General features: G+C 42.5%; 1 protein-coding gene across 9 annotated transcripts in view; it reads right to left on the minus strand.

Moving 5' to 3' along the window:
- The window catches only part of LOC120714300 (disabled homolog 2-interacting protein-like), a 182,600-nt gene that overhangs the window by 49,495 nt on the left and 116,550 nt on the right, over positions 1-16,555 (minus strand). Inside the window, exon 1 of one of the 9 annotated variants that reach the window (XM_040000452.1) lies at positions 9,768-10,247. The exons of 7 other annotated variants lie outside the window; for them this stretch is intronic. Coding sequence is in view for 1 of the 2 variants with exons in the window: in XM_040000451.1 (XP_039856385.1) it covers positions 1,608-1,630 (23 nt within the window). In the remaining variant the exon portion in view is untranslated. Of the gene's footprint in view, positions 1-1,607; positions 2,142-9,767; positions 10,248-16,555 lie in introns of those variants that run through there. One more of the 9 variants, XM_040000451.1, reaches the window with a different exon arrangement.

The raw sequence follows: 16,555 nt of genomic DNA on the forward strand, positions 1-16,555 counted from the left end.
TGATCAATAAGGTGTTATCAGTGTCTTATTTTTCCCCATACAATATGAATCATAGAAAGAAAATCCTGAACAACAGGACGAGCCCCTGTGAGCAAGCACTTGGCGACAGTGGAAAGGAAAAACTCCCTTTTAACAGGAAGAAACCTTCAGCAAAACCAGGCTCAGGGAGGGGCAGCCATGTGGTGTGAGCGGTTGGAAGTGATGGAAGGGAGACAAGACCAAAGTCACGCTGTGAGATCCGGTCTCTGGATCCAAACTGGGAGGCAGTTCCACAGAAGAGGCGCCTCAAAGCTGAAGCTCTGCCTCCCATTCTACTTTTAAATAGCCTAGGAACCACAAGTAAGCCTGCAGTCTGAGAAAGAAGTGCCCTGCTGGCACTATAAGGTATTTAAGTTGGGGCTTGATTATTAAAGAGCGTGTATGTGAGAAGAAGGTTTTAAATTGGATTGTGAATCCAGCAGGGGTTAAATTCAGTCCACAACTGAATGTCAGTTAAATCAATAAAAAGCACCTTGAGGCAACTGTTACACGCGCTATACAAATACAACTGGATTGTTTTAAAGTTTATCATCAGACAGACAAACACACTTTCCATTAAACATCACCCATTTTTTTTTGTTCATTAGCCATTATTGATTTTTTTATTTAATCTTATCACCTGGGGAAGTTCAACATATAGGTTCTAACAACAAACCTCCACAGTGACATTAATAGACTATTAGGATCAGGACTGTCACATACTAGTGGGTATGACTCAGGCTGAGAATACCTAAGGTATGCCAAGGTCACGGAAACAGTGTGAGCATCTGTGCTCATGTGCTGGATTCACGTGTGAGCATTTTACGCTGAGAAAGAAACACAAATTAGTAAGAAGCAACAAAGCTTCTCTCTTGAACTCTTGCATAACTGCTAAGTGCTCAGGGAACATGGATTAAAAAAAACAAACCAAAAAAAAAAACATGCAAATGAGCAGAGGAGATGAGGAAGTGTGTTTTTCACTTCTTGACCTGAATATGCAAACACCCCTGTGGCTTTTGGACAACGAAGCAGGCGAACACCGGAGTTTACGAGGAGAAAAGGGCAGAGACTTTTCTTCCCACACAATACGGCAAAACTGAGATGGCAAAACAACAAGTAGCTTACGATCGCTGCATATAGCATCCCCCCCCCCTCATAGCTGCATTTTTATTCATATCAGAGTTAGATAGTTATTTTCACACATAATTGGCTCTAAACTTCAGAGCGTGCTGTCAATACAGAGATCTTATTTGCAATCTAAAGCCAAGATTTGCCTCTGGCATTGAATAGTTTTCATCTCCAAGTCTAAACCTGTCTTTGTTTTTTTCCTCTAGCCACCTTCCTGTCCGACTGTTCAGATGTATTGCACTTTTCCTCCTTCTTTTTCCTTTTACAAATCATTTCATAAGGAAAACACTTTGTCATTTATGTACTAAAACTAGTTGAACGGAAGCCACACTGTACAGTGAACCCTTGAGACGGATGCAACAACAGAGGTCTCCAGAAACCACAGAGTGCAGCTGTGCTGTAGCTATCCACAGCAACAGTCGTTCCCCTGAACACAGCATTAAAACAAAAGTGACACTTACGATTTACTAAATAGGTGAAACATTCTCCAGCAGGACCTCTTGGAGCCGGATTCCCCCAAACGCACAACTCTACGTTGGATTGCATTCCTCGCTAGTGAACCGTCCCTGCGTTTTCCTTGACTATTTTTGAGTCTCTGGGAACGTGGCTGGAGACTCTGCCCTCTGAGTTACACCACACCGCTCCCTAAGGATGTCTGCTGCTACTAACACACACCCATCTCCACATCCCATTTAAAAAGACAGCGCTGTTATTTAGGACAGGCCTGCCCACACTGCACTTTGAAATTACACTGGCATAAAATAAAGCACAAGTAACAGCATGAAAAGTTCAAGGGGCTTTGATATAATGCTTTGAGGTCACTGTAACTTATCCAGGATTGTGTATTCATATATGGGTGCTGCCTTTAACCACCAAGTTAAACCAACAAGTCATTTAGTTCCAACTTTTAAAAAAAGAAGTTAATCTAGCTGTACTCGTTCTCTGGGACACACACACTTTCAAAGTCATCAGATCAGTCTCCTCTGCTTTTTCTCACACTGACATAGGCCTTGTACTGGCAGCCAGGAAGTCAACCCCCACCCCAGCTCCACCACCACCCACCCCCCTCTCTCGTTCCCTGTAGCAGGAAACAATGGCTCAGCCTTCAGTACCATGTTCTGTGGGAAAATCCTGGTTCCTTGGCTAGCGAGTAGGACTCAAGGAAAAAAGAGAAGAAAAAAAAAAGAATGAGAGAAGAAGGTCCACACAAAAAAAAAAAAAGAACACAGAGCGAGACAAGAAGAAGAAAATGAGGCCAACCAAGTTTAGGAAATGGACACACTGCCAGATGTGTCGCTTGTTTTTTGCTTCCACTCCCCCTCCCATTTTCCACATAGTTGGTGACCTGGTGACGGAAGACATGGCTGCCGAGACAGGCTGTCAAAAAACACCTCAATTCAAACTGATGCTCGAGTTACAAAACAAAACAAGAAAACCCAGAAATGTCTGTCATTTCTGCCAAAACAATAATTTGAAAACTTTGGCATACACTAGTTTAAATGAGTTAGAATGATTCTGAATGACTGGAGAATATTATACCTCAATCTTTCCAAGAGTCAAGCGAGGACGACAAAGGAGCTGGTAGCAATCACCTACTTTATGGCTCAATTCGCTGTGAACTGTACAGCAGAAAGCCCATTCTAGCCGCACCAATATCTCAGCTTTCAAACAGTTTAAGCAACATTTGAAAGGTGAAACTGGCCTAGGTTGAATGTACTTGTCCCCCCCTTCATGTAATGATTTGGAGTTGTTTGCTCTTATCTAGAGTAAACACACTTGCATGCCTTGGTGTTTTGGAGAGCGGCCGGGTAAAGGTTAACTTACAAAGCCGGGGCAAAGCTGGGAGACTAAACACTCAGGGGGGATTTCCTCATTCCTCTGGTCTAGGCCGCGATAATATCATACCTTATTGGTTTGTTTGGAGATATAAATAAATAAAATGTGGGACAAGAAAAAGGAAGTTGTACCCACTGAAGCTCATTTGTAATCACAGTAGCACGAGAAGGACGGATCCAGAAAACTCTAATGAATCTTCATTATTCATTGGAGGGGAAAACATTCTGAACAATGATCCTCTGTATTCGGTGAGTCATCTGACTGCACAGGTTTTTGGTGTTTTTTAGTATTCTGAATATTTATAATTGAATTACGATGTACAGAGAAGGCGTATTTGCATCTGTCTGTCCGATGCCGTTTTGCAAGGAAAAATCCACGTAGACTCGTGCCAGCGAGCGTGTTGGCGGGTATGTGCAAGGTCAGGAGCCGACTGCAGCGACCAACAATGCAAAGGGATGAGATCACAAGTGAAGGCAGGGCTGTGTTGGCTAGCTGCCTGCTTTGCAGGTATTCCCTGAGAAGCCTCGCCTCTTTGGTGCTTTTCTTCCCCCACTAACCACTGACCTGCTTAGAGGAGGAACACCTGCATGCACAGAGGTAAATACAGAGGGGGGGAGAGAAGAAGGAGAAGAAGAAGAGTAAAAATAGTCTGTGGATACAGTACATTCCAGGCAAGCTTCCACAAGTCTGAATGGTGGAGAGACAGAGGTGGATGGAGAAATCTGGAGACATCTTAGAAGGTTAGGGAGCAGGAAAGATGAGGGCAGATGAAAAGAAAAAGATGGATGGACTAACAAGATAGGAGGCCAAGGAGAGGTGCAGAACACACAGTGTAATTCAATGTTATAGAGATAAAGTAGCTCATACTTTCTGGTGGAATCTTAGTTGAAAGAGTCATTGATGTTTTACTTCAATATTTTAATATGTGGGACTGAAATGGGACTAGAAAGACAGCATATTTCTCCCATATTGGCTTCTCTATACTGGCTCCCAGTCAAATCCAGAATCAAATTTAAAACCCTTCTCCTCACATGCAAGCTCTTAAAGACTTCATAATGCTACATCACTCCAATAGAGCACATCACTCTGAGACTGCAGGCTTACTTGTGGTTTCTAGAGTATTTAAAAGTAGAATGGGAGGCAGAGCTTCAGCTTTCAGATCCCTCGTCTGTGGAACCAGCTCCCAGTTTGGATTAGAGAGGTAGACACCCTGTCTATTTGTAAGAAATAAATTAAAAGCTTTCCTTTCACACATTCATTACTTCTACAATAGTCCTAGGTTGCTCTGGGCTTCCCATGATGCACTGAGTCTTTCTTCTCCACCTCTTTTCACTTTCTATGTGTTCAGACACACTCTGCATTTAATCATTAGTTATTATTAATCTCTGGCTCTCTTTGACAGTGTGTCTTTTTTCCTCTCTCCTTCCTCTTACCCCCATTTCCTCACAGCAGACAGCTGCCCCTCCCTTAGCCTTGTTCTGTTTTTCCCCCCCTGTTAAAATTTTTTTTTTCCTTCCCAATATCGCCAAGTGCCTGCTCATACAGTAGGGGGGCCCTCTGACAGTTGGGGTTTTCTCTGTATTGTTGTAGGGTCTTTACCTTACAACAAAAATAAAATTACATTGCAAACTGGATTATTTGCCTTCAAATGCTCAGATTTGCATGTCTTGTTTTGATATGTCTGTGTATTTTTAAAAGTGGGAGGAAAAAAGATTAGCTGTGCTGCAGGCCTAATGGAGATCACGACAACTAAATACCAATATTAGATTTAGATAAACTGGATTTAGGAGATTTTTGCATCATGTCATAAAGAACCTTGACAAATCAATTAGTCAAATAAAAGATTGCATTGTCTTGCCCTCCCCCCGAGTCTTAAATTCAAGTAATTTCCTGAAAGAATAAAACTGTAGGTCCCTCCCACCACCACCACACACCCCACCCAAATATCAGACAGTATTTTCAGACACACAGTACTAAAACTGTTAGTATGTACAGACACAGGGCATAATAACACTAATAACTGCTGACTAATAACACCAATGGCTGCGTGAAGTCATGCACATACTGTATTTCCCTTTGGCTTCACAACATACACTAGCAAGATAAATGACTTGCTGCACTGGATCTTTTCGCTGAATTTGTTGATAGTAAATGATACACAGAATATTAGTCTTATCTAAACACTAAACCCTATCTGGAGGTTTTATCTGCATCATCCACTCCCTATTCTAGAGTCAACAACAGTTAATAAGCGCACCACATACCCTCGGTGTGTTTCGGGAGTGCGTGTAAATCCCTCGTCACTGTGATGTCAATGTCCAAATGTAGTCAGAGGGGAACAAAAATCAATGTGTTTTTGTCAGTTTTGGCTAAAGCGCTGTTGAGACATGAAGGTAATTCAAAGACAGTGTCTCCCTCTCCTGCAGACATAGGCACAGGAAGAGAAAGGAAAAGGTACAAGGTGGTATTACAATTCCCAGCCTTGGCTCCTTTATTCATTTCCCCGTGTACAGCTTGCCTTCCATTTCATTTCTGCAAAGCAGCTTACTGCTGAGAAACAGACGCACAAACAGAACCGAGACGCAGCATTAACATCAGCGGCAGTGTGTTTATTTGGGTAGAAGAAATACATAAAGACATAGATTAAAAAAAAAAAAAAAAGCATGAAAGCAGACGCACAGAAAGAGACCTGTAGGTCTGATGCTTGAGAGCTCTCCTCTCCCGTTGTTCCTATTGACTTTGCACTGTGGCCTTCGGGGCACGAGAGCGCATGAGTGATTGAATTATTGACAACGCGCAACATTGCCTCATCACGAGCATATGTTCCTCTTTCATCTCCTCCCAGGCAAAGTCGAGGAGATGCAGAATAATGTTGCCGAACGCCTTTCATTCACCCCAGTCTGCCATCTTTCATTCACAGCGGTGAGCACTGACTGGAGCAATACACCAGCCTCCCATTTGCTGATGTGCACCAGGAGTGACAACGCATTTAACTCACTGAACGAACAAGCCGTCTGAAATGGGACAGTTTTGTTGGGGTTTTTTGCAAGGCCACATCGTCTCTCTTATTTTTATGCCCCAGATCCTTTTCAGATTAATCACTTTGACTAAAACAAGGCTAAATGCTATGTACTTTATATATAAAAAAAATGGATTAAAATGAAGCACTTTAAGCATGTTACGCTGTTTAGATGCCAGTTCTAGACACTTTAGGAAAGCTGTACTCATAACAGTTGTTATGACCACCTGTCTAATACTGTGTTGGTTCCCCTTTTGCTGCCAAAACAGCGCTGACCCATCGATACATGGACTCCACTAGACCCCTGAAGGTGTGCTGTGGTATCTGGCACCAAGATGTTAGCAACAGATCCAACAAGTCCTGTAAGTCGAGGATGGGCCACCATAGATCTTTGGCCAAGTCAACACCTCAAACTCATTCCTGGTCTGCAGCAGTGCTTCGGTAAATGGTACGTGTCAAACTAGCATCAATACAGATGGCAAGTTTTCCCAGCAGAACATTGCCCAAAGCATCAGAGCTCCTCCTTGGGTTTTCCTTCTTCCCATATTGAATCCGGATACTAGGCGTTTCCCCAGGTAAGTGATGCACTTGCACCTGGTCATCCCCATGTGATGTAAAAGAAATCATGAAAATGTCATCAGACCAGGCCACCTTCTTCAATTGCTTTGTGGTTCAGTGCTGTAAGGATTATTCTAATTTTATTGTGTTTTGGACATTTTCTGTGCATTATTCTAGTTTCACTATTGCCAAAAGGTTAAAGTTCACACTGGGTCATGATGTCATCAGTGAGCGCGAGTGAGTAGTAGAAACTCACATGTGAGAAGAGAGAATGTATGTTAACTATGGGGTGTAAGCTCCACAACTGAACTGAAGCTAATAAAATGGACAAAAGGACGATGGAGTCGTGTCTCAACGTGGTCAGCATGGGCACCCTGACTGGTGTGCGATGAAGCAGCCTCATACACAACAAACTGTACTCTGTATTCTGACACCTTTCTATAAGAACCAGAATGAACCTTTTCAGCAATCTGAGCTACAGTAGCTCGTCTCTTGTATCGGGCTGCACAGACAAGCCTTCGCTACCCACGTGCATCAGTGAGCCTAAGCCACCCATGACCCTGTTAGTGGTTCACCACTGTTCCTTCCCCACACAAGCTTCAGTGGAGATGTTCTGACCCCGTCATCTACAGTAGCCATCACAATTTGGACCTCGTCAGACTCGCTCAAATCCTTATGCTCGCCCCTTTTTTTCCTGCTTCTAACACATCAACTCTGAGCGCAAAATGTTTACAGGTTCCCTAAAATATCCCACCCAGTAACAGTTTCCATGATGAAAAGATGATCAGTGTTATTCACTTCACCTGTCAAGAGTCACTTTGTTATGTCTGATCGGTGTATACTAAAATCCCAAACAGCTTTGTTGATATACATTTTTGAAATGCTCTTTAATAACCAAACTCATTTTTCAAATTTCAGAAAAAGATAAAAAGAACTCAAATCTGGAGATTTGAGGCTTTGTGGAAAGTAATGTTACACACTGAAACACTAAGATTACTATTTACATTTATGGACAGTTTGAACAAACACCTGCCCCTACCCATGTCGGTGACCAAATGCGTTTCCCTCCCCCATTTCTAAACCAGCGGTGGTCCAAACCTCTTGACCCCGCTCCCATTCGAGCAGTAGCCCCAGGTTGTAGCGCTATATGCCTGCCCGCCCCCCCACCATACATGTGTCTGATCGAATGCTCTGCTCCACTTCATCAGCTCTTAGTGAATCAATGGACATCACAAAGACAATCTGCATTATGATAGAGTGCTTACACAGTGACAGAGCGCTTTGAAAACTATATAAAGAGACAGGAAGCAAAAATGGAAAGATACTGAAACTGGAAAGACGTTTCAATCACAGACATTTTATACATGTATCATAATTGAGGGGGTAGCAACTGCTGCATCTGGATGTTAGCAGTTACTCCCCCTTGAATTATTTTGATCCTATTTTTATTCAGTCCAGGAGAAAATTTTAAGAGCAACAGTCTGGCAGGTGAATGAACATTGCATAAGAGGTTTAGTCACCCAGAATTAACTAGTGTGCAAAATACCGGGGCATAAACAATTGCTCAGTGTCTCTCCTTCTATGTTTTGTCATTTCAGTCATTCTATTTTCTTCCTCCATTTTCCCTCCGTTGTATTTTCCCCCTGATTGTCAGCATGTCATATTTGTCAATCGCTTCCTTTTTGCTCTAATTAAACATTTAAAGCTGTAAAAATAAAATCTGATTTTCCTCACACTTCCATCCCTCATACGACTCCGAACTTGCGTCTGAAGGCAGTAAGCGAACGGGCAATCATATGTGCAGAAACATTTGCGCATGTATGGAAGCAGATACAGCACCTCAGGCTAGGAGGGAAAAAAACATTTAAAAGGAGGATCCTACTGTTACTGCATACAAACATTGACTGTCCCGCACAATATGTAGAAGTCAAGCTCGGCTTTGTTCCGGAGCGCTCGAGAGCAGGCGACAATCAACAAGAGCCACCAGCTGAGCTCTCACGCTGAAGCGTATCTGCACACCACAGTAAACAAGCAAACTAATCATCGGCCATCAATTTGCGTGTTTTCTAAACCGGGTGGGTGGCTTTCTCCTAAGGAGCAATCTCCTCGGAGGAGAATAAATATTGAGCTGCTTCCTGCTCCCCACCAGAAGCTCTTTAACGTAGCTCTTCTTGTATAATGTGGCAGGGAAGTTTGGGTGTGTGGAACAATTACAAGCGGCTTGAGGATTTTATCTGTTGTCATGATACACTTATAGAATGACCTGCTCGGCAAGTATGGATTAAACCATACTTTGATTCAAAGCTATGTTTGGTGCATCAACTGGATTACGCATTTATGGAAGAATCAAACATATCATCCTAACTGTAAACAAATCTGAGATAGCAAGCACAATAACTTGTAGTGCCTGAATCACATTTTATGATATGTTATCAAGCCTTAGATGAAGTGATTGCCAACCACTTGCACAGCCATTGCAATGTTGCAACAACACAGGGAAAAAAAGAAGCTTTTGCTCTGTGGAATTCGCAGACTTTCCTGTCACACACCTCTCCGACTGCTAATTGCCTCCAGCATGGGACTTGGACTGAGAGCTGCCGGCCAAAACTGGCAGGCTGACCTCACATCGTGGCCCAGTCATCTGATTCGCGTTAGCTGGCTGCCCTCTGTCACACAGGCCGGCTTTGTGTGATGGTACCACAATTAGGATGTGGAAAGCACTCCCAAACAACTGCCACAAAAAAACAAAGCAAAAAAAGAACATCTTCTCATGATCATGTCTGGGGTTCGACATGATCTCACGCATAACAAATGCACTACTTTGAATTGGGAGTTAAAATCCAATTACATAATAATGACTGAGTCCTGAAAGTGCGCAGGGTGCATGTGTGTGTGCCTGTCTGTCTGTGTGTATGTGTGTGATCATAAGCACCCTCTCTTGCATTATCACCGCTACAGGAAAGGAAAGAAGTAAGAGAACAGCACAGCTGGAGCACCGAGAGGCAGAAGAGCATAAACAGTCTTTAATGAAGCATCTCCATCTAAAAGACCAGAGTCCACCACTTTTCCTTATTCGCCGCCGCACATTCACACCCAGCAAAATAATCTCACAGTTCGTAAACCGACGTGCAAAAAGGGTGGCGAGTGACATGTTTCAAATAAAAGGAGAGAGAGAAAGAGAAAGAAAGAAAAGCAGGATAACACTCACCCGGCATTGTTAGAATCTCACAGAGCAATCGAAGGCAGGCATTGAGAGAGAGAAACCGAGGTTGAGTCAGAACAAGAGAGGAGAAAAAAGAGGAGAGAGAGAGAGAGGCAGAGATAGATGAGGGTAAAGGCGATTTCAGAGCTCCATTTTTTTTCTCCCCCCCCCGATGCGGACCGTCGCCTGCCTCTCCTCTTCCTTACTTGTGGGTTTTCTTCTTCCCTCCTTCTCTCCCCTGACTACATCTCGCTTTCCTCTCGCTGCTGCTTTAAGGCGAGGGGTGGGGAATGAGCGCTACAATGGTCTCCCTCTCTCCTCCTGCCTTTCTCCCACCCTCTCTCCCTCCTCACCCTGCACAGAGCATGTCCTACTTCCTGTGTTGTCTCTGAAATGGGACGCACTCCCTCTTCCTTTTCTGTTTATTTCTTTCACTCCGCATGAACGAATTTAAAGGCGCCCTGACACTTGACTCGGATTTCGGAGTGATGAAGATTTCTCCCCCCTCTCCTCTTCTGCCTGTCCCTCCCCCCTCTCAGCAACTCCCGCTTAACCCCCCCTCTCTCTCCTCTGTCAGTGATTGACTGCGCCTCCCGTCTCTGTCTCCTTGCACAGGGAGGAGCCTGTGTGCGATGTGTGAGTGCCTGTATGCGTGGGTGTGTGTGGATCGCATGTGTGTGTGTAGTTCAGCCTAGCTTTGCCCTACCCCCTGTGTGGCTCCAGGGGGAGTTTGTATGTGTGCTCTTTGTCCTGTCAACTCTTGTGCGAGGTGTGCCCCTTTCTCTTTAAGCCACTGCTGTTGACCCCCCCCACCCGGTGTTGCTGGGACTGAGAGGAGTGAGAAATGTGTGTGGTGCCAACCAGCTCCAGAGTGCCTACAGTGAACTCAGATCAGCTGGAAGACCTGGACTCAGTACTGGAACTCAGACAGATAAACACTGTACATATGTGGCTGAAGCTCAGCTTTGGCAAAGTGACTTGACTGATGGGGGCCAGCCAAAGGGTTGGTAGTAGTGAGGTTGGAAAGTGGGCAGGATGGTTTTGCCATGCTCAATTTAAGCCTGGAATGGTAAGACTGCAAGAGGAGAGGTGGTGTGTGTGGGGGGGGTTTGCTATTTCTAGAGCTTACACTTTGGCAGAGCTGGCACGAGGGAATAAAGGGCTGGGCGGGCGTACTGATAAGGAAGGGCAGCTGTGGAGAGCTGGTTCAGAAAGAGCAACGGCCACTAATCTGCACTCCCCGCACGTCTACAATGATGTCATCAAATATGACATCACCCTTACCCCTTATACTCCCAGACACATGAGACATACACACACACACACACACACACACACACACGTGCATTTATAAAGCAAATTACTGCACAATAGGGTGTGAAGTAAGATACAGTTCCAGCTCCACACCCTTTCTAAACAAAAGCACTGGAGGCACACTGTTGGCTTTAAAATCACTCAGTATCTCAGCACCCCATGACCGCTTTCAAAACACGAGCTAACAAGATCTTTCAACTTACAAGATAAAAACAATTCAAATGAAACTCCAAGTTAGTTTAAATCTGCAAATGTTGGGACTTTCCTATGGCAGAGATTCTGTCTACTTTTCTGAATAAGTGCATACATGGTAAATACACTTGGTAAAAAAAAAAAAAAAAATACCGTAGATAAACAAAAACAATGACAACGGGTTCTTCGCCACACTTAAATGTAAACAGTTGTAATTAAAATTAAATTATAATTTAGCGTAGCCAGCTGTTGTTTGTGGATTAATTGCTCTTTCTTACAGTGAGAGCAATCCAATCCAGCGATGCTGCAGGAGGGGGGGCATTATGAAACTGCATGCATAGCAGTTAACTGGTGCTGTGCTGCAAATTTTGGTATCCTTCCGATACCAACGAAATACATGGCCATTACTGCCGATACTAAAACCGATGCTGATGGTTTTAAGCTGTAAAGACAGCGCATGTAAGGGAGAGCGATCACGAATCATGAGATGAATCATCATTAAGTTCCCCATTTTACTGACCACTAAATCACTGTGATTTTTACACCTTTTTGCGTATTCTGAAACTTTGTTGGTGAACTGGAACGTAAACCTGCCTCTGTCTCTAAAGCACTTAAGGTCAACTTCTGTTGTTTTAATGTGCTGTAGGCTATAAATAAAACAAACATGGCGGTCAACCCAAAAAGGTTCAGACATTTTTCATAGTGCATATTTGTGGTATACGTTTTCATTTCCAAAAGAGAATTGAACACAATTCAGTGGGCTACATACTGAACCTAGAGGACTGAAACAATATTGATCCCTCATCACATTAATATCAATTCAATAACAATACTACCTTTGGTATTGATGCTATTAAAATCTTTGGATCAATTCATACAGCTCTACAGAAAACATGTTTTCATGCATTCTCTTATGCAGAAACATTTTTATGCATTCCCACTTCCTCCAAAAAGAAGCTAATCGGTGATAATTATTCATCAAATTCCTGCTGATTTAAACTATGTAAAAACGTTTTATATAACTGTGGCAGAGTAATTGTAATTCCATGACAGTACGGGCGCTTTTGAAGATCAATCTTTTTTCTTAACTGATCTTAATGAGGCCTTTATTAGGAAGGCTTCTGCGTTTATAACTTCCTCTTAGCGGTGCCTCTGGGCTCCTGTCCATTCGTATATTTTACCGCCTCGCTCTATTATCCTATCAGCTGAAAATCTACACGGCAACTCCTTTCTGGTTCGCTTAATCCAATTAGGTAAGCCTAAAGCTACCACTCCTCTCTCTTCCCACACACAAACCAATCACTATGCTTTTTTATCAGACCAATTAGCTGCACCTCTAACATGCTGATTTAAGCTCCTGCCGCCAACGCCAACATTTAACCGCCACCACCCTCTTCCTCAAGACTCCATTTAGAATCTGAATGATCAAATGAGCTATTTTTCCCCAAGATGCAGACAGATGCACTTTGAACAAATCTTTTTCAAAGGTAGCAGCTGAGTGAGGATGAGAACCAGATTGATAGCTCAAATTGCAAACAGTTCAATCAAAATTAAGTGCTGGGTGGCTAATATATCATCTGCTTTCCCCAAACCAGATATAAACACTTAGCCTTAGTAAATAACGCCGAGTATGAGGATAAAAAAAATATCTTTGCAATGCAGCACAGTGCAACGGAATTGCAAACAAAGGCAAAGAAATCGAAAACTATACAGCTTTTCTTTTTTGTTTTCCAATACAAAAAACACGATTTCAGTCCGAGTGTGGGGAGCGGACAACGGAAAGCTGACAGCTTGAATCAGACGCAATCCAGATTTACAGTAAGAGCACTCTGAAAACAGTTTCTGATGAAGGAGTCTCAGCGTCTCCCTTGCACTTCGATATTTACAGTTCATTACGTTAATATGGTGCATTTCATTGCATCAGCGTGCACCGCACTGCTCAAGTCAGTCTAGCAGTTTGCAAGTAATTGTAAGCAACTAAAGTAAAAGAGAAAAAAAAAAAAGCTGCTTCACTGTGGTTATCTAATACGGCGGTGACAGGTGAGCATTCTGTGAACCTGAAATGCCCATCTGCACTCAAGAGATGGAGCTGTGAGCAGGCAGAGGTGCAAACAGGCTGCTAGGACACTTGGTAGTTAATTTTTTTTTGTTTCTAACTAGGTCAGACTGCACCATCAGAGCTGAGCTGTTTTTACACCACATATGCCAATCTCCTCTCTTGCTGTCTCTCTTTTGCAGAGTTTAATTCTGTTTGAGCTACGAGACAAATATTACCAACTGAGTATAAAGCATGTCTATTAGCAGCAGAAGAATAAAATGTACATATTGGTTAAGAGTAATATATATATATATATATATATATATATATATATATATATATATATATATATATATATATATATATATATAAAAAAATAATAAAAAAAAAAAAAAAAAAAAAAAAAAGGTAACACAACGTCAGGCACTGTAACCCTGGCGTCATTTCCTTTCTGTCAAGGGGTTTAATGTAGACACACCCATACATAACGACAGTCTGACCTTGATGAAGCTGCGTCTGAAGGAGGCTCAGTGATTGGTGAATAACAAAGCACGCTGGGAGCCCATCAAGCTTCATCAATGGAGAATCAAAGTTTGAAGTGCTTTGGGCACACCAAGGTTTCTGAACGCATTTTATAACACTAAATTTATAAAAAAAAAATTCAAACAGCACTTAGATACGAAAATTACAAAAGATAAAACACATAAAAATGTTGACCCTGTCAAAGAGGCTGATGTATGAATGGATAAAACGCTGCACAAAGCATGGTTTGAATGACTCAACGATCATGCTAATATAACACCGTCTGACAAGTAGTGATTCTTTTATCTTTCAGACCCTTTGTTTTGTTTTTTGAACAACTATTATGTCTATTCAGAGCTTTTTAAAAAGGCTGGACTTTTTCTTTTTTACACTGATAGAGCCCTGTGCGTCACACCAAGTTTAAATCAAGGTAGCCATTAAAAACACTGACAGGTAAAGTGAATAGCATGAATAAGCTTGTTGAAAACCCCTGTGCTCTGCTGGGAATCCTTGGGCTGACATCTGTAATGCACCTAAATATTTCTGCAGACCGAGCACTGCATCCCGCCATGACAACAGCACTCCACCTCAGCAGGATAACACGTCCTGCCAAATCATGCAAATTGCTCTGGAACGGCTAATATGACCAAGAGAGCAAGAGGAATGATGAGGAATCAAAGTTGTTTTGGTAGGCGACCCACACAAAAGCAGGCAGATGGTTTCTGATGAGGACATAAGGCAGATTTAAGATGGACTGGTTGATCCAAGATTCACAGTAACCAATGGGAAGCTGAGTTTTTTGCGCAATTTACACCTAGGAGAGAAACGGAGCACAAGTTTATCTGACGTCTCTTCCTACAGTTCACTCAGAATTTTGTGTTACTCATGAGATTCTGTAAAATCATGTGTTCATTGCATATATGCGCAGAAAGTGATGCTCTCATAGTGGTACGGATTTATATCAGTTCTTAATAAATAACTGAAAAGCCTGTGGCCAGCTTAAACTAAAGAGAGGAAGGAATTAATCAGTAAATGAATGCTTGCATGTGCACTGAGCAGTCTTTTAAGCGGGATGTGCAGGGCGCTGCTTTGATGGGGCCCTCGGTATTCTTGTCACGCCCAAGGCACTATCCATTACAGCTCATTACCCGGGGAGAGAATAAAAGAGAGTAGAGACCCTTGGTCATGCTTGCCTGAGCTCACAGAAGACCCAGCAGGGTTAAACATCAACCAAGCCACGAAAACCCACCAGCTGGGCAGGTGTCAACAACACAGAATTGTAAACACCACAAGAATTGCTCTTGGGATGACTCGATGAACAATAATAAAGCAACCAACACTTCACAGAAACGTAGCTGAATCTAAATTTGACACATGCCTATCATAATGGCACCTTAGTTTTGAAGATCATGGTTTTTCAAACTTGATCTGCATTGACGTTACAAATGAAATCACTCATGCTGCAGGATAGAGAATGTAAAACATCTGCAATAGTGACCTCTCTAAAATCTACTAGGATTCAGATGTTTCAGTTAAAAAAAAAAATGTGTGGGTTGAAGACGTGGCTTTTTCTATAAATAAAAGATATATAAAGTCTGCTTACTGACAAAGTCTGCTTTTCAAAAGAAAGCTCTGCTGGTGTGGACCATTCCCCTATAACAGCTTCCACAGAACCTTAGGAGAACCGTGAGATGACAGATGTGCAGAGCTGGAAATGTTCATGAACCTGCATTTAAATAAACTGTCTGCAAGTGGTGAAAATTCACGACTGTTACTTCACAATGTTACCAAAAAAGTCAAAACACTCGGTGAATACCCACAAATCCGTGTTCTTCTTTCTGCTATAAGTAAAACCCCAGAATAAGACTGGTGTCTACAGGAAAACCGCTGTCCTCTGAAAAATAAAAATAAAAATAAATAAATCATTGCTCTAAACCTGCAGGCAAGATGTTTCACATCACTTATTTCTGTGCACACATGAAACAAAAGTTGACTTTTTGGAAGATGTTATGCTTGGAGAAAAAAACAACAACTATCAAATATGGTGGAATGAGCACCATGCTCTGTAGCTGCTTTGCCGTCTCACTGCCTGGACACCTCGTTATTACCGACGGAATAATGAATTTAAATGAAACCAAGACATTTTCAAGGAAGAAGACCCTGGCCTAAACCTTGGGAAAGAATGGATAAAATCAACAACTGAATAGTCAAATAATAATAATGAGAAAATTTATGTTTTTGAATGGCCAATTCAAATGCCAAGGCATGACCTGCTAATGGGGGCCCAAAAAGTCTAAAATGCAGGTGTCACTGACTGCCGGGGCAGACCGTGTGGAGTGAGTAGAGGACCCAAGAGCAAACAGAGGTGAGGACACAAAACTGGACTTAACAAAAGGCGAGCCTTTATTTAGGGCCGAAAACTTATGGAAAAAACAACAAAGTAACTGAGGGAAAACCTGAACATAGACTGGGAAACTATGACTCTGAGATTTAGACTATGACTAAACAAAATACAAACTGAGACTTATTATGGCTGGGAAACTATGACAAGGGGGTAGGGGAGATAACACAGACGACGCGACACAGACTACATGAAACACAGAGACTAAATACACATGAGGGATGATCAGGGGAAGTGGCCACACATGGGAGCACAGCTGACACACATGAACCTAACGACAGGACAGGAGAGGTGAAACTAAATACACTGACATTGAATACAGACTTT

Source organism: Simochromis diagramma, unplaced genomic scaffold, assembly GCF_900408965.1.
Source record: "Simochromis diagramma unplaced genomic scaffold, fSimDia1.1 OVJJ01000596.1, whole genome shotgun sequence".
NCBI lineage: Eukaryota > Metazoa > Chordata > Actinopteri > Cichliformes > Cichlidae > Simochromis > Simochromis diagramma.